Source organism: Leptinotarsa decemlineata, unplaced genomic scaffold, assembly GCF_025532065.1.
Source record: "Leptinotarsa decemlineata unplaced genomic scaffold, Ldec_3_MD MMD2_tig00001019_RagTag_RagTag, whole genome shotgun sequence".
Lineage (NCBI taxonomy): Eukaryota > Metazoa > Arthropoda > Insecta > Coleoptera > Chrysomelidae > Leptinotarsa > Leptinotarsa decemlineata.
The window spans coordinates 1,502,080-1,520,635 of NW_027412557.1; the positions used below are offsets into that span (position 1 = coordinate 1,502,080).

Here is an 18,556-nt window from a genome sequence, read left to right on the forward strand (position 1 = left end):
CATTTTATATTCAGTTTGTACTCCAAACATTCATCATAAAATTGAATCAGATATCATTCAAGGATTGCTACACAATATGAAAGAGGTAAAATTTCACTTACATGACACATTGTTATTCTCAATGGTGGACATCCGATGTTTCGAAATAAGACACTTGCACTCAATTCGTTCATAATTTCTTTCATTTAAAATACTGAATCTCCATTGGAAACTATCAAATCTTATGTTCCACAGGAAAGGGTTCTAGATTCAGTTCTTTTTATACTGTATATCAATGATTTGGAAAGTATACATATATTTGGTGGATTCACATTATATGCTGATGATACCATCATCATTCTGATTGTATCATCACCTGGTACAGTCAGAATCTTCATATCAGGATTTGAAAAAATTGTTAATAGAACCAAAATTTCCAAATGGTGCTAATGTAATATACTTTCTTTTAATATTTAAAAATATAATCTGATTACATTCAATTGTATTCTTAATCATTTGAATCTCAGTTCAATAAAAATAAAGGATGTAATCTGTTGAAGAACATTTTTCAACATCAACATGATATGGGTATTTTGCTGTTAAGTTGGTATTTAAAGTATCTCAATTTTTATTTTCAACTTGTCAGCCTCATTGTATATTATTCTCTAATTAAATTCCAATTGTGCTATGGTATTGCATTGTGCTGAATTTTCAGTAGTTACTTTAAAACCATGACCATGAAGTGAATATAATACAGCATATTTTTTGTCTCTGTTCATCATGAATTGGTCAAAAGTTATCTGTCTTTCAGTATTTCAAATTCATTTTTATTCAAGCGGTGGCAAAAGCATTCAATGAAAAACTTGTCTTGAACACGGAGCTGAAGGACATATGTTTGAAGTTCTATGATACAATTGATATAAATTGTCCTGGAATGAAAATGGCTTATGTAAGTATTTCAATAATTTAATAGTATTCATGTTTCATCTATAAAATAAAAAAAAAATTATTTCAGAATCAGTCTAATTTAACCCTTAACTGGTAACGTGCCGTCTGTGGGACTGCGCTCAAATTCATTTTTAGGATTATTGCAAAATGGTAAATTTCTAGAACCAATGTATTGTGTTATTTGCTTCCCCTGACGGCAGCGTACTACTGAGCTATCGATGATAGTTCTTTTCAATCAATCCCTCAGACGGCTCGGAATGGTTAATGTGACCATTTTTCATCAAGTGTAAGCAAGCGGCATGGCCGCAACATCACTGCAGACAACTGGTTTTCGTCTGTAGAATTAGCAGGTATCTTGTTGAAAAATAAGCTTACCTAGGTAGGTACATTGAGAAAACAATAAAAGAGGAATTCCACCTTGTTTTCTGAGAAGTTGGATCAAATTTGTACGGATTTCGTGAAGAATCTACAATTATTTGACATGTTGGACGAAAAAACAAGGCAACTATACTTTTATCAACAATACATGATAGAATATTTACCGATTCAGAAACAAAAATACCCGAAATAATAAAATATTACAATGTTGATAAAGGAGAAGTTGATTCTCCCGATAAAAATGTGCCAAGAGTTCTTGTAGTCGGCGTACACGGAGATGGCAATTAACTATTTTCTTTCGTATACTGGATATTTCTGTGGTGAATTCTTATATCTTACACCAGACCCCAGTGTTATAATCAAAACGAACAAATAAAAAAAAGTCTGTTTTTGCCAAAAAATTGGGGCTGCAAAGCTTGTTCAGGAAAATATGGAAAGGCGTCTGCAATATCCCCGTTTATCTCGTGAGTTACGTTTTGTTGTGTGCCGCATCCTCGGAAGACCTGTTGAAAATGTTCTTGCGGGAAATGAAAATTTTGCTTTGGAGAAGCGAAAAGTGTGTTTTTTATGTCACAAAACTACCCATCGAATGACAAAATATTTATGTGTGGACTGTAGAAAGCCAGTATGTTTACAGTGTTCCAAGCCAAAATGTACGAGTTGCACAAATAATCAATAAGTTTGGCATTCGCTGAAACATTTTTAGAGATGTGTTTCAAAAGTTTTTTTAGTATTCGTTTCTTCATGACTTCTTTTTGTGATAAATAACCTAAGTTTATTAAATTTGAAGTTTATGTACTTTTTTTGACTTTGAAATAAAACATGTGAATTTTTCAGTATTTTATTTTATTTAATGACATTTTAGTTCATGATTTTTTTTCTATTGAATAATATAATATTCCTGAAAGGGTGTGTTAGAGAGCATTATCAATATGAGCACTGTTGAAAATTCGGGCAAAAAAGAGAAAGTTGCTTTTATTGTACGTTTTCAAAAATTCCCATACTCACAGAGGGCACGTTACCAGATGTGATCTTAAATTTGACGTTACCACTTAAGGGTTAATATAGTTTGTATATGACTGCCTCATGATACTGTTAACAACCTGGTTTCTCAGAATGATGTTTTTTCAAATAATGTTTGGCAGCTATAGTTACTATTTATCTAAAATGTTATGAGAACATTTTCTAAATGTTTAATAATATTCAAAGACTAAAAAGGAAATATTTACTTGAACGGGACAACAGTTATAGTTATCACAACAATGGTTTAATAAATTATAAAAAAATATTTTTTATCCATTGACTATCAGCTACTTTTTTCCAACAATTTGTATTCTTATATTTCATGAAAAGATGTCACTATACTTTTTTAATTGTGCCAAAAAAAGTAATGATAAATTATCCATGTCAACAGTTCATTAATTTGAACTTTCAGATACCAGAGTCATCAAAGTTGAATTTCAAAGCAGGAATTCAAGGTCCAAAAATGAACTATCCAAATGTTTCCGTCAATAATGTATTCATATTTCCTGGTGTACCGGAAATGATGAAGAAGTCATTCAGCATCGTAAAGGAGGTATTCCAATCAAATGAAAAATTTTATGCAGAATTTGTTTATCTTACTGTACCAGAAATTGAAATCATCAATATCTTAGAAACTGTAGTGAAAGAATTTCCAAATGTAGAGGTTGGAGTATATCCAGTACTATTTAATAAGTAAGTTTTCCCTTCATAAACCTCATTGTGAATGTTTCAGTTCAGTGCATAGCTTGAGAGTTTGAAACATAATGAGTTATCAGATCATCAAAAGTTTCACTCAAGAATGATGTTTCATTGGACATATTTTGAAATAAATGTATCTAGTTCAAATGGAAAGGGGTATATTTTTAGGGGGGATTAGTGTTTGGGGAAAAAAGTTTTTAGCTTTTAGAGTATTCTAAAATATAAACAGCACCCATCTAAATTTCAAAATTATCAAGATTTAAATGGAGATGACAATAACCGCCTTTTGCCTTTCACCATTTTGTGAAATAATGTCCAACATAATTATAGTTATTGGTTTGACACGTATCCAAAGATATACTATGAGGTTCTTACTCAACATCCTCAAAAATTTAACATTTGGTCAACATTACCATGAAGAAGATCCGATATTTCAGCAAGACGGGGCTCCTCTTCATCAAACATTATCTGTATGGCAAATTCTGGATGAAACATTTCTTGGTAAATGAATTGGGGGAAGGGGTGCTATAGAGTGTCCTGCGGGATCACCCAATATCTTCCTTTGATTTTTTATGGGAAATCTGGAATTGAAAATTTGTACAACCCAGCCTGAATCTTTAAAAGATTTGCGGAATTGTATCAATAATGAATGCCGACAAATAATACATAATATTCTTCACAATGTCCAGAAACACTTTGATCAATTGTTGTACTATTGTATGAAGGTGAACAGCAGACATATTCAACACATGTTGAGATAACATAAGTATTAATCAATAATTTGAATCAAATTTCTCTGGAACCTACAGCTAGGGGATTGAAGTTACAGTAATATAATTGATATATAAATATGTTTCCCAGAAAACAAAAGTATACGCTTCAAGGACATTTTATGTTCACATACAAAGCCATAAACCATGCTGCGCTGGTTCTCATTGCGATTCAATTCTGAAGGTCATATATTTACATATTTTTTGTCAGTTCTTGCACAACGTACAAAGATCTAATTGAAAAAATGTTCATGAAATCTTTCTTAGTTACGTTAACTCTTTGTCCAAGAAAAGGAGGTCCAGAGTGGGAAAAAACAGAAACCCTGGGGGATACAGAGCCGTTTAAAGTAGAAAAAAGTTTCTCATTTTAGAGCTTATTTGAATAAACGTGTTGATATGCGAATACTCAAGGGTGTAAGTCTACATGGAAACATAACGATAGGTTGCTTTATAAACTATGGTCCAAAAATGGTTCGAAAATACGAAATGTTGGATTTTTAAGAAAAAAATGGAAATTATTTAATATTTTCGAAACCATTTGGCAATTTTTAGTGATATTTGGTAAGCAATGACAGTTGATAAAAGTTTATATTTTTCAATCAAAAAAATTATTTTCAACTTCAACAGTGACGTGATTTACTTCCATATTTTTTAAGAAAAAAAATTATACGTCTATCGATTTTTCTCGATTAAAATTAATTTTTGAACTCCAAGTTGAACTTGTCCCAAAATGTATTGGAAAATTTTATTGTATTGAATAGTAGGCAGTGACACTTAATAAAAATGAAGCTGCAATTTTTTTGATACAAAATGAATTCAACAGTGGCATGCTTTTGACTATTACCTTCGATATTTTTTTACCAGTACATTAAATGTTTGTTTCCAAATAAAGATTAGTTTTTACGCCCCCCCCCCGTTCAATTTGTACATGCCGTTTTTGAGTAAATATATTAGATGCATTTGAGAGGTGTTGTCAAGTTTATTCACTTCACTTCAATTTCTCAAACGCATTCGACAGTGGTAATCATGACTGGATCAATAAACTGGAATCTTTTGGATTTATTGGTACCATACTACTGTGGATTGAAGTTTTTTGATGGATAAAATTCAGTGGGTGAAAATTAAATTTTTTATCTCAAACAGATGTTCCATCTGGGGTGCTTCAAGATAGTCATTTTTCGCATAGAAAAATCATATGATGATTGTTTGAGACTTCAAGATGACCTTAACCATTTTGGTGGATGGTGCAGAATCTTTTGTTTGGATCATAATTTTGATTAATGTCTAGTTATCTAGGAACATTTCATCAACTCCCTCCCACTTAACTAAGTGAAATAATTCAAAGATCTTGCCTTTATATTCAATACAAAATTATAATTTTATTCTTTTATCATTAGAATATCTTACTTCAATGTCTAAATTTTTCAGGTTACATATCGAAAATTAGTAATAAGTTCTCAGTTAATATATTTAAACATCTTTTTTATTCATTAATAAGGTCGAATTTGGAATACACCTCTATAGTGTGGTGCCCTTTTTATTCTACAAAATTTCACTGGAAAAACTTAAAATTATTTTTTTAAAACTGCCATTTTCCAAATGGGTTTGTGGTTGACTTACTTTCCATTCGAAAACAGACACTTTTTCCAAACACCAGAACTTCAACACTATTCTCGACGCGCGTTTCACCGACTAAGTTGACTCCTTCAGGAGTTGAAGTACTCTAAGTCCTAAATCTAAAACTGGTTTCTATTTATATCTAACAGTATACACATTCACTATCCGACAAACATCAATGATTTCAGTGTGTCGGAAAGTGAAAGTATATCCTATTAGAATAAATAGAGAATAGTTTTACAGTTAGGAATTGGTTTATTTCATCTCCTGAAGATGCCAACTTGGTGAAACGCGAGTCGAGAAGAGTGTTGAAGTTCTGGTGGTTGGGAGAAAAGTGCTTGTTTTGAATTTATACTATACCAGAGGTTCCAAGTCTACCGTTCATCACTGTTTCTTCACAAAATGTTGTCAGGGCACTTTTATTGTCCTGAATTACTCAATTGGATAAACTTTAAGATCACAGTCAGAGGTACAAGGGATGATAAAACTGTCTTCATAGTTAACACTCACATTACAAACTATAGTTATAATTAGTCCTTTATCAAGAGTTTTAAGAGAGGCCAACGAGTCGGTTCTGATTTAAAAAAAATTATTTTAGGAAAGCATTCCGACATGTAGTAAAAAAATATGTATTTACATCCTAATTCATCATAATAAAATTAGTTGGTTAGGTTTTTGAATATTATGAGTGTTAGTATCCTTTTTACTAATGAAAAAAATGTAATTATAGGCGCCCTCCTGTTTTATAGGTACCTATGAATAAATTGTAATAATATCTTCCATAATTGTTTCATGAAGAAATTGTAGCATTAGAAACTTTTAAAGGTTCATATAGTCAGCGTGACGTCAGAGTTCCTTTTCCACATGTAAAACTAATATTCATGGAATCTAGATACCATTTAGATGTGTTTCCATACCGTTTTTATACTGCCTTGAACACCTTGTTATAGCTTAATCATTGGTTGAATAATGCATTTGTCAAATTTGGACCATTAGCAAAAGTACAATCAGGAGCCTTGGTGCAGCTTGAGAAAAGACATATAGGGCGTTCAAATGAAACCTGGACCCCCCCTGTAAGTCAGAAAAGGACGTGTAATCAAAAATTTCAAAGAACACGTCAATTTTTAATTCTAGGGGGACTAATTCTGATATGGAAATCATACCCAAAACTTCACCCCCCTGCGGTCAGCAACTACTCCCCCTATTTTTTTCAATGGCATGGGGGGTCGAGTGATACATCATTTGAAATATCTTTTGTCTCTCTATTACTTCTGTATTTTTTTTCAAAATTGGTCCATTCGTTATTGGGAAATTAAATGTTGAACGTTTTTTTTAAGAAAATTCTCTGTCGCTCATTTTATTGAGGCAGCAGATCGATTACAGGGAGCTATCATCTCTACGTATAACGAACATTGTCCCATAGCAAACCAGAGATCAAACAGGAATGTGCCCTGGTGGAATGAAGATCTGGCGAGTATGAGACAAAAAACTAGAAATGCCTTCAAATGTGCAAGGAAATCAGATTCATGGGACCAATACAGAAGGTCCCTAACTGAGTATTACAAAGTCCTGAGAAAATCCAAGAGAGATACGTGGAGAAGGCAATGTGAGGAGGTCGAACAGACCCAAGCATGTGACAGGCTCTACAAAATACTCTCGAAGGAACCTCAGGTCTCAATAAATAATCTGAACACAAATACGGGGGAGTATACAAAAACCGGAGAAGAGACTATTAGAGAGCTTTTCCGGGTACACTTTCCCGGGACAGAAATTACAAATCTAACACCGGAGTCCTGGGCCTTATTCAGAACTGTCAAATGACACGATGTTTCAATTTTGTGCTGCCCAACACCAATTCAATTGGTAGTTCACCAAGTACATTGGCTGGCTCCCCTGTTACAGTGCGTAACTTCCAGCTTGACGGTTCAATTCTTGCTGGTGTTTTGGCAAAGGTTGGCCCAAGAATGGTTCTCGTCGCACCTGTATCTAGCAGCATGTTGCAAAGCTCGTTATTGATGAGGCCGTCTACGAAAACACCTTTGTCTTGTCGTTGGAGAACGGCAACATATGCGTTTTTTACGGGGGCTTGCTGGGTACAGGTCGACGATTGCCCCTTCTCATCGACCCCCTCTAGTTTTCCTGATTTGGTGTCGATTCTTTGAAAGCTGGACATTTGCTACGCACATGTCCAATTTTCCCCACACTTCCAGCATCTTATATTTTTCCTCTCAGGCAAAACTTCTTTCATTACTTTTCTGATGGTGGCCTCAATATCTGCAGGCACTTGTCCATCTTCCTCGATAGCTCGAACTTTGCTCTGGCTCTTGCAGGATTGTTTTGCAGCTTCAAACTCCAGAGCGCTTGCCAGTGCATCCACGAGATGTTTGGGATGAGCTAGCGTCAAGGCCTGCCTCGTTTCTTGGTCGCGAAGTCCATCCAAGAATGCCTGAACTGCTAACCGCTCCATTACATTTTTGGGTGTAGAGGATATGCCAGACGGACCAATCGAGCTATGTCGGCTTCAAACTCCTGTAGGGATTCTTCTGATTTCTGGCAGCGGTTCTTCAGCTGTGAATGGTAAACGTGCTCTAGGTGGGCTTGTCCATACCGCAGTTCAAGATGCTTTACAAGTTGGTCATAGTCTTCCAGTTCCTGGGCCGTGAGGGTTTGCAGGATATTCGTTGCTTCTCCACGCAACGCCAATGTTAATGCTACCGCCTTTTCTCCTGCATTCAATCCATTCGTTCTGGCCGCAGCTTCAAATTGTCGGCGGTAATTTGCCCAAGGAGTTTTTCCGTCGAACTGGGGCGGCTTCATGAAGAGCATTTCTGGTTCAGAACTGAGTTTGACATCTTTCAGTTCCGGAATTGAGTTTTCAGTAACCGTTTCTGTGGGGTGGGCAAAATTAACAATTTGGTTTTGCAACTTGCTAATTGTTTTTTTATATTGCTGATTTCTGCCTCGAATTCGCCTTTAATTTCATTGCCTAACTTTTTTCCCATTTTCTTCATTTCTGCTCCGATTTCATCTTTGATTTCCTCTCTGATTTTGTCTATCTCTGTCTCGATGGTTCCTATCCTTTCTTCGAGTAGGCTTGCCACACTACAAAGCTCTTTCTTCAAGCCTTCTGCATCTTCTAGAAGTTCTTCCTTCAAGCTATTCGAATTCTCTAGAAATTTATCTTCCAAACTCTTCGAATTTTCCAGAAGCTTCTCCTCCAGACTTACCAAATTTTGTTGAAGTCCATCGAGTTTGCTCATTATTGAACTCCAATCACCCCCAGAAACTTCGAATAAATATGTTTCGGGATCTTCTCCTGATTCAATCAAGTTGTCCCATAGTCTCTTCTGGAGTACTGATTTTTTTCCGGAAGAATCTAGTTCTCTCTCCTCCAATTCTTGCTTCAATTCGGCAACTTTCAAGTCCACTAGGCGTACTTTCCTTGAACACATTTTATCTCTTACTGTCTATTTTACTCAAAACTGAATATGTCCACTTATTTAATGTCCGAAACACTTATTTATTTTCACAAGTCTATTTTTCGCGAGAAAGGTCTATCAGTTTATATTTCCGTCGTGCGGTACTGTCCGCTTCGCGAAACACCAGTCTATCTGCGCGAAAGTGCGAAAGATTCATAGTCAATTTCACTGTGATACAAAAATTGTCCACCAAGCGCTCACAAATTTATTTTGAAAATCCACTTCTGATCACCAGATGTAACGAATTAAAGAATTAACTGTCTTAATCAAATTTATTTTTAACAATATTTCACTATCACAACTGATTTATATACAACACTTAGTAACTAACGCTTAATTTATCTTCACAATTAGATTCTTTTCCTTAAACGCACGATTCGCTTTCTAAGTACAGACTACTCCTCGGGACGGAGAGCGACCTTTTTATATCGTCAACGAACGTTCCGGATTTCTCTGCGGATTTCGGGACCCATCCACACCTTTCCCGCTGGGTCGCGATCAGACATGCGTTTGCTGACTGGGACATCGGTCAGGGCCGGCTTCAGATTCATTACAGTATTATAAATTCTTGCAGCAGCTTTAGCATATTCATTATTTCGATAATAGGTTGCAACAATTTCTGTTTTTTCTTCAGTAGAATAAACCATGTTGGAACACAGTGAACAAGAATGCCTCTGAATAATAATTCGTGAAGTGACAGTGCCCAACTATCTACTTTTTGATCTGCGACAATTAGAATCAACAAAAACTACCAGTGCAGAAAAAACTAAGTGTCGTCCATTTCAAAACGTTTCAGAAGACCTGCGACAGAGAATTGTTCGGGAATGCCTATTTCTGACTCCGGACATCTTGAATAATGTACGGAACGCTTTCGAGAGTAGACTGTATTATTGTATGGAACTAGATGGAGGTCATTTTGAACACTTTATCCGTTGATTGTGTTGCCATTGATATTAATAATAATAATACTTTTATTGCAAAACGATCATTACAGGACACAGCAAACGTCAGGTACAGGTTTAAAAAAGCAAGTTAAAATGTATTTACAATGTCTATAAATTGGGGGGGATGAAAATATTTAAATATTGAGGTACGGTACAAATCTTAAAATGTTAAAACAGTATTCTAATACAAAGACAAGAATTTAAGTATATAGCTGAATTTAAAAATCTGAGAAGCACAGTTGAAAGAGTATCTAAAACTAATACGCGTTATTACATCCAACAATTAAAAGAATAGTAGCGTTTCTGCTTCAAGTAACTTATGACAGAACTCCTGAACCTCTTCAGACCTTTGATATCTTTCAGTACTTGAGGTAGTGAGGTGTATGCTTTGATTGCTTGGTAGTTTGTGCCTTTCTCATAATAAGTTGATTTATGGTAAGGGACAGATAGCTCATTTCGATGTCTAGTGTGGAGGTTCATATTAGTAGAAAATTGATCAGCATTTGTAGGAAACAGATGGGGATATTTCTTTACAAAGTTGATAAGGCCCAGAAAATACAATGAAGGCACTGTCAAGATGTCTAGTTCACACAAGTATGTCCTACATGGAGTATTACGACTCAATCCTAGTATACATCTCATAATTTTCTTTAGTGTTATGAATATTCTTTGTGAGCTTGATGAAGAGCACCAAAATATGATCCCATAGGAAATAATTGACTGAACATGAGCATAGTAATATGTTCACAAACAGCTGACTGATACTTGGTCCCGTAGATATCGTATAACTCCACAGATGGAGTTCAGCCTACTATTCAAGATGTTTATGTGTGAATCCCAGCTGAGGGTTGGATCTAGTATAACGCCCAGGAATTGTATATGATCTGATATTGGAATCGATTTGCAGTTAAATTTCACAAGTGGGGATGATTCAAAGTTATTTCTTTTACTGAATGTTATTAGTCCCGTTTTTCCAACATTCAACTTAAGAGCATTTCCTTGACACCACATGCTCATGCTTTGTGCGACAGTTGAAGCTTTTGTTGAGAGCTCCAACATATTACTTTCGTTGATTTCCTCAATAAAATGAGCGACGACGAACTTTTTGTTTTTTCTTAAATAAAACGTTCAACATTTAATTCCTCACTAACGAATGAACCAATTAAAAAAAAAAACAGAAGTAATAGAGGGGCAAAATACCTTTCAAATGATGTATCACTCGACCCCACATGCCATTGAACAAAATAGGGAGGGTGGTTGCTGACCGTAGGGGGGCTAAGCTTCGGGTATGATTTCCATATCAGAATTAGTTTCCTAGAAAAAAAATTGACGTGTTCCTTGAAATTTTCGATTACACGTCCGTTTCTGACTTACAGGGGAGGTCAAGTTTTCGTTGGAACGCCCTGTATATTTTGACAACATAAACTACGTTTGTTGTAAATTATTTATAGTCATCAATAAAAAATATGGATTGTTTATACTGACTCTGTCATCAGTTTCATAATGACCATTTATTTCTTGAAATATAAAAGTAGAAATACTGTCACTCCAACTCCCCTTCAGTTGACATGTTTATACAGTTGAACTAATTTTAAAAATTTGCATCACCTACTTGAGTAATAAAATGTTTGATTCATATCAACAATTTCATTATTCACGACAAGAACCAGTTATTACACCTTATTTGTGGTTAACAGTGGATCAGGATATAATTTTCAAATTTTGATTTTTAACACGCTTTTATTAGCTTCACCTATATGTATGTATGTTTGTTTGTAACTCTCAAGCTGGGGATCAGTATTTGAAAGAATTATCGACAGTATTGCTTGATCTATTCGCGGGCAGATGGCGCTGTACGTAACCTCCATAATATATCGACATTATTGCTTGATCTATTCGCGGGTAGGTGGCGCTGTACGTAACCTCCTTGATATAATTCGAACTCACTTCACATGTATTTTTTCATTTGAAAAAAGTATTTTTTTTTATTAACACGCGCGCCTACTGCCTTATTTGTAACCCTCCTTTGCGCGCCTGCTGCCTTGGGCTTGGTAGCTGATTTTCAGGCTCCCTCTCTGGAATCGGAAAATATCAATGGTCATTTTTCTAAACAATATACGGTTGATTGCTCCCAAAGTTTAGATAAAATAAATATAGTTTAAAAAGACTAAAAAATACGCTTTTAAAGAACATCGAACTAAAAAGTTAATTTTTCAAAAACTATACCTCACGATTTGATCTCCACACACTTTATTTGAAAAATATATCACATGTTTCGCTAAGACATTAGCTTTTTCAAGTGATTTATACTTCAAGTTGTTCTTACATTATTATTTATATACTACAGGTAACCATAATTGAGACTACCTCCAAAAAATTACCTAAACCTCTACCTAACGTACCTGTTCAATTATGATCACCTGAAGCATATTACCTCACATCTACATCAATAATAATTCTTTATCAGTTTTTTAGACTGCAATTTGCTTGATGATATTAAGTTCTTTATCGAAATTATCTATTGAAAGAGGAACATTGACTAATCTGTGAATCATGCTATTATAAGCTGCTACATTGTGTTGATAAGGATGGGTAGAATCGTAATGTATAGTAATATCCGTATAGGACGGTTTGTCAGGGACGCGCCAAGTAACTTCGGCGCCGTCGTGCGAAATATTGATAAGCGCCTTTATCAAAATTACCAGGGTAGAAATATTATAATCAATCACTCCTTCCCATTTCAGCGTGGAAAACTATGAATCTACCTAGATTTTTTTGAAGAAAACAATAAGTACACAGTACACTTATAAAAAATAATATATTAAACACTATATTGGCTATATTGCACAATAAAACAGAACAGAATAAAAACTATGTTAAAGTTATAAAACATTACTTAAAATTATTAAAAAACTGAAGATCAAATAAAACATATTCAGATTGCGATTATTTTTTAAACAAATACACTTATTATGATGAAAACCAACGGAAATTTCTTATAGAAATTGAACTTTTCTTGCTTTACCTTTGGCAAATTCATTAATTAGATTTTCAATATTCAGCTTCCTTTAACAACTCAGATTCTATAGAAATAATAGCAAGACTTTCTAGCCGCTCCTGAACCATTCTAGATCTTAAGTAATGCTTAATTAGTTTAAGTTTAGAAAAGAATCTCTCGGCTGAAGCTACAGAAATCGGTATAGTTAATAATAAACGTAACGCAATAGTAATGTTTGGGAATGAGTGGGCCAAGTTATTTTTTGCAATGTAATTAAGTGTTTCTACTAGAGATGTTACCTTTCCGTCGCAAATTTGTAGAAATTGTAATTCGGTTAAAAGTTCCGTTCCGTCTATGTCTCTCTCGTTTCGATTTTTGTCAGTTAACGCTTCTTCAACGCTTCTTCAAGTTTTTTACAAAAATTAAATTGATCTTCATCAGAATACTTGCCGAAATCCTCAGTATTCCACAAAAATTTGAAAACATCGGCATGGGAGTATAACAGCTCAAATCTCTCATTTACAGATGAAAGAGTAATATCTAGCATTCCAAAAAAACAGTTGACTTTGAATTTTAATTCTTGGTTTTCAATTGGCTGATCTTCACTTTCATAGGAAAATTGTTTTTTTATTCTTCGTGGCCGTAAGGTTTCTGCACTTTTGAATTTCGCATCTACGTCCAAGGCAGTTGCCAATTCTTTGGCATCTACCAGCATCTCACTGAAGCCTTTCTTCGCCACTTCGCCTTTCCGATAACGTTTTACAAGTCTTGCCGGGAATGCGCGGCGCCTACACTTCTAGAGAAGACAAGTAAGTAGGTAGTTTAAATAGCATTAATTTCAAATTTCACCACCGGTCAGCATTGGTGAGTAAAAAAATTTCACCATCGGTATTGGTAGAAACATTTTTTATGTTGATTTTTTGTAAAGTTTCAAAAAATCCTTAGTTTTGGATTGAATTTTTATTCAATTTTGCCAACTCAAAGGGCGCCTTTAACGCCTTGGCGCCGTCGTGCGCCGCACGACCTTGCCCATATGGACGGCGCGTCCCTGCGGTTTGTGATAAATTGAAAAATCATGTTTGTTGTTCATTCTACTAGTAGAACGAAAAATACTAGTATTATTGTGAAAAAAGCGTGGGCGCTTTGTGCCATATTTTTTGTATATCAAGCGCAGGTCGCTTTTTTCATAATGATACTAGTATATGCGTGCGTTATTGTTTTAAGCTATAAATATAAAATATTTTTAACTTTTTAGTTCGATGTTCTTTAAAAGCGTATTTTTTAGTTTTTTAAACTATATTTATTTTCCATTTTGAGTGTGCTGATTCATTTATAGATTTTTTCAATGTCAGTTTTTTGTTCATAAACTCCAAGGCTTTTCTGCATTAATATATTGCACCGCTATTTTTATTTTTTTTTCATACTGTTGAATTTATTTAAAAAAATATTTTTCTTTTCAGGTTCTACAAAGTTAAAGTAACAATAGAGTCATGTGAAGAAAAATCTACAAGACAGGCCTATGATAGAATGATATCTCTCATACCAAAAGATTTTATTGTTGATAGTGAAAACATCAAGTAGTTTTACTTGTTGGATTCAATAGTGAGATCAATTTGAATTGTGATAATATGTATATTAGATAAATTTATGTTACAAAAAGTACAGTTCATTCAATTGTAAATTGAAAGAATTTAGGGAAATTAAGTTTCACAGAAGATTGAAAACATTATATTTCAACTTGAAACCATTGAATTCACGTCTTACACGTCTTTATTAGTAGATAGCCGCTTCGTTAGTGAGTTCTATTGAGAGCCGGCTCTATCAATTAAAAGATGAAATGTCCTCCAAATATTGAGGGCTACTTTTCAATATGATTTCAATGTCAATTTCAGGTTCGCCAGAAACTCCAGCAACCGCAATAATGCTAAATATAAGTTTTATCTTCATTTTAATTTTCTTTATCAGCCCTAACACAAATATTTATATGCAACCTTTCAGTATTTTTACAAATATATTGCACAATAATTACAGTAATAATTACTACAGAAATAATCACTGTAATAGAAAGTTTTGAGGCAATAAAATGCACTAGACCTGTTTTAGTCAACTGGAATGAACACGGGTTCATATTATCGTTTCCTTATTCTGGAAATGAGCTCAATCGATCAAAATTTGTGTGAATGCATAATTTTAAAAATTGTTCTTTTCAGGAAATGTCATTCAAAATTGGTTAAATTAAGGTGAAATCTCTCGACCCAGGGTTTCAGCATTTTATTATTTTTTGCCGTTCTGTTTAAAGTGACATAGGATGACATAGTTCTCAGCAGAAATACGGGAAAATATATTTGACCTGAAGCTCAAACCTACAAAGTGCCATTTCATATGTAAGGAAACTGAATATCTAGGGCACTTAACCTCAGGGGACCTAGAGAAAATAGAAAATAGACCTAGAGAAAAAAAGAGGCCATCAGAAACTACCCAGTCTCAGATGCTTTTTTGGGCCCTGTGGATTTTTCCTAAAATTGATAAGAAAACTCATGGAGTTGCCCAGCGTTCAACACAATTAACAAAGTAGAATGTACCTAAAACTGAAACGCAGGAAGTCTTTTCAACCCCTGTAAAATGCTCTTATAACTACGCCAATATTAAAATATCCCAACTTCCAAAAACCATTTATCTCGACGACTAATGCCAGCGAAACTGTCCTCAGCATCATACTCAGCCAGGAGTGTGATGGCCAAGAATTACCTATCAGCTAGAGCAGATATACAGTAGATCATATCTACGTTGTGTTGAGATAATTCCAGATGATGAGTGTTACTACATTAGCGATGATGGTATTTTGAGCGTGAAAAAAAAAACGAAAGACATGATGAAATTTGAGCATTCTAGATCATAGTATAAGATATATTGCAGTTATAGCATGACGCCCTCTCATCTGCACACAATGGACAACATCGAATAATGGAAATAATGGCAAGATATTTCTAGGTATGGAGCAAGTCATCGTAACATACTGTAATGCTTGTCATATATGTAACTCATAAAAATGGCACTATCATCCCCCGCTGTTTTGCAAAAAATACTAATATTGTATAAAGGTTTCTGAAGAATTTTGAAGGTTATAGTCGGACCCTTAAACAGAACCAGGAACGGAATTGATTGAATATTTTTCACGGTTACAGCCTGCCTTACCTGGTACCCTGGTGCATATAGTACATAGCTATACCAGGCGCCACAATCACCATGTCACCAGAGCTTTCGTCACCGAGATCATAACGCGTCATGAAGCGCCTAGGCAGTTAAACGACATGGGGAGTCAATTTAATTATAGACTTTTTGAACATCCCCATACCCGCACGTCCCCCCATACCATCCATCTACGAACGGAATGATTGAGAACTAAAGTTCGAACCTGAACCTGATGCTACCACACGTCAGCGAAGAAATATATGGAATGAAAGTCTACCTTTTGACATGATTACCTATAGAATCCACGCAAAAGTTAGAAAAAACAGAAACAAAAGTAAAATATTAACCAGTTACCTTTAAAGTCATGATCAGGACCTTACCGAATTATAAAGCAACTTGGACCCGTAAACTTTCCCATAAAACCAATTAGTGTGGAAAAACAACATAGGGTACAAAACAGACTGAAAAAGTATAAAGGAACATTCGAAGATTCAGACACAACCGCAAGCACAGATTAAGAAGATGGTGAAATTGAAACTGAATGACATAAAGAAGAACAAAACTTGTATGCCACCAAAAACATTCAAAACCATCGCCTACAAATTCTACAAGCCATTTCAGAAGATGAAGAGGGCAGTGAAGCAAATTCCAAAACAAGCAACTCTGAAAAAATAATGCGAAAGAAGATGAGAAAGTCATAGACAAACTTTGAAAACGAAGAAGTAACCGAAAATTGTCACAGTTAGGTATATTACTAGATCCCGTAGGCCTGTAGAAGATCACGCCTAGGTTTTAAGAAAATATAGAAAAGATATAACTCGGAAAGGTCATTGGAACTGTACTTGTAGACATTGGAAGGAAAATTATTTATTGAAAAATAAAATCTTCAATATACTTTTAAAATTTACAACGCTGCAGGATAGAGATGGGTCGGTATTTTGGAGCCCGATTTTGATACCGTACCACAGTACTTCTTTAAGCTTACTTGTGACCGTACCGTCGCGGTATTCAAGAATGATATACGACGGTATTTTGCAAATAGTCTGTATCGCGTCGCTGAGTGTCATGAAACCGAATCTATGTGGGTAAGAATGGAACGCGATCGGAATATTATCCGCAAGCTATTGAGCATCTTTTTGGCATATTAATTATACCCAATTATATAAAAATGTGGAAACTTTCCTGGATTGAGATATCATTTTTTGCTGAATTGAAAATGGCAGTTTCGGTTGATTTTCAGATCAGTCAAAATATGATGCCACATTTTCTTAAAATTATTGTTTGGTTGAATTGAGTAAATAGATACATTTGAAAAATAAACTCCACCTAATGAACACGAATTATCTGAAGTACAATATATGCGTTATATGATACCTTACAGACTAAGCTTTAAAACTTCTAGAACGTTCCATATCGCTTGGTACCGTTGTTCCTTCTCGAGCAGTTTCGCTGTGGAGTATTTATCTCGGTATTTTGTCGCCGTATTTCCCAGTAGCGTTCGCCACTTCAGTATGTTGAACAAGTGGGAAGAAGAATGCAACAGGATGTCAAATTTTCAAGAATATCGCGGGTTTACAGTCCTTGTTATTAAATTGGAGAGGAACAGTACTCACTTCGTTTCAGTAACAATAGCTGGCGAATAATATGTGATTGTAATCACCGATGTTCAAATTACTCTGACTATTTGGTTATAGCTCGTTCAAAGACAAATGAAATCATCTTACAGAATAGGTCAAACTTCAATTGTCACAGAAAAGCAAAATGGCAATTTTTTTGTTATTGAAGATTACGAAAAATTGATGTACACTACCGAACTCCCTTGGATTATGAATTTAAAATAGGATAGGTCACCTTTAGCCAAATGGAGAAATAATAGAGCATACAAAGAAGCTGAAATCATTACATATGTCAAAATGAAATTTTTATATGCAGAACAGTCCAAACATAATCAGATGAATTGTGCTCAGACTATTTACAAAAGGTGTCTATTAAAGGAGGAAAAGTTGAAAAATTGACTACCTACTCATCGCTCTATTTTCACACAATTCTGTTTTTACATTACTATAACAGAAAATAGTGAAGTATTATATTTTATGGTTTTCAGCCCAAAGGAACAATAAGGAGAATGAACATGATCATGCATGAGAGACAGAATGTAATTTTATTATTCAATACCAAGTTTTTTTGACAACAAATGGGTAAGCATGGACCTAATACAAGTTATCACAAGGCTGTCCATTCTATTTAAAATAAAAAAAAATCTTATCAGAAAGTACTGAAAATGATATATTTTCAGGTAAATTTAGTTCGACCTTGATATCTTGTTTCGTTCAGAAGTCAAAAAAAGGGAGGACTATTTACGTCCCAGGTCCGAACGAAATCAACTTCACAGTTAAAACTTTCCAATCAGCAATAATTCTACTTTGATGTTCAATGAACTATGTTCGAAACACTTCTTTGCGATGACACATCCACCGCAGTGTAGGAACGGAATACTTTTGATTTCAACATGTAGGCTACGCAAATAAA

General features: G+C 34.7%; 2 protein-coding genes across 5 annotated transcripts in view; one reads left to right on the forward strand and one right to left on the reverse strand.

The window, feature by feature from the left end:
* LOC111510412 (FAD synthase) overlaps positions 1-14,781 on the forward strand; it is a 27,735-nt gene extending 12,954 nt beyond the window's left edge. For both annotated transcript variants that reach the window (XM_074175300.1, XM_023166325.2), the window contains exons 4-6: positions 816-928; positions 2,741-3,021; positions 14,296-14,781. In XM_074175300.1, the coding sequence (XP_074031401.1) occupies positions 816-928; positions 2,741-3,021; positions 14,296-14,416 (515 nt within the window). In that variant the 3' untranslated portion in view covers positions 14,417-14,781. The remainder of the gene's footprint in view (positions 1-815; positions 929-2,740; positions 3,022-14,295) is intronic.
* LOC141482282 (uncharacterized) lies at positions 3,626-17,842 on the reverse strand. Of its 3 annotated transcripts, none has more exons than XM_074175303.1 (2): positions 17,641-17,842; positions 3,626-11,912 (listed from the first exon to the last, which is right to left on the reverse strand). In XM_074175303.1, exon 2 carries the CDS (start codon positions 8,864-8,866, stop codon positions 8,270-8,272), a length of 597 nt encoding a protein of 198 aa, XP_074031404.1. In that variant the 5' UTR covers positions 8,867-11,912; positions 17,641-17,842; the 3' UTR covers positions 3,626-8,269. The 3 variants fall into 3 exon arrangements, with proteins under 3 accessions (XP_074031404.1, XP_074031403.1, XP_074031402.1); XM_074175302.1 differs by lacking the exon at positions 17,641-17,842 and adding an exon at positions 12,064-12,365; XM_074175301.1 differs by lacking the exon at positions 17,641-17,842 and adding an exon at positions 12,240-12,364.
* Positions 17,843-18,556: the final 714 nt, after the last annotated feature.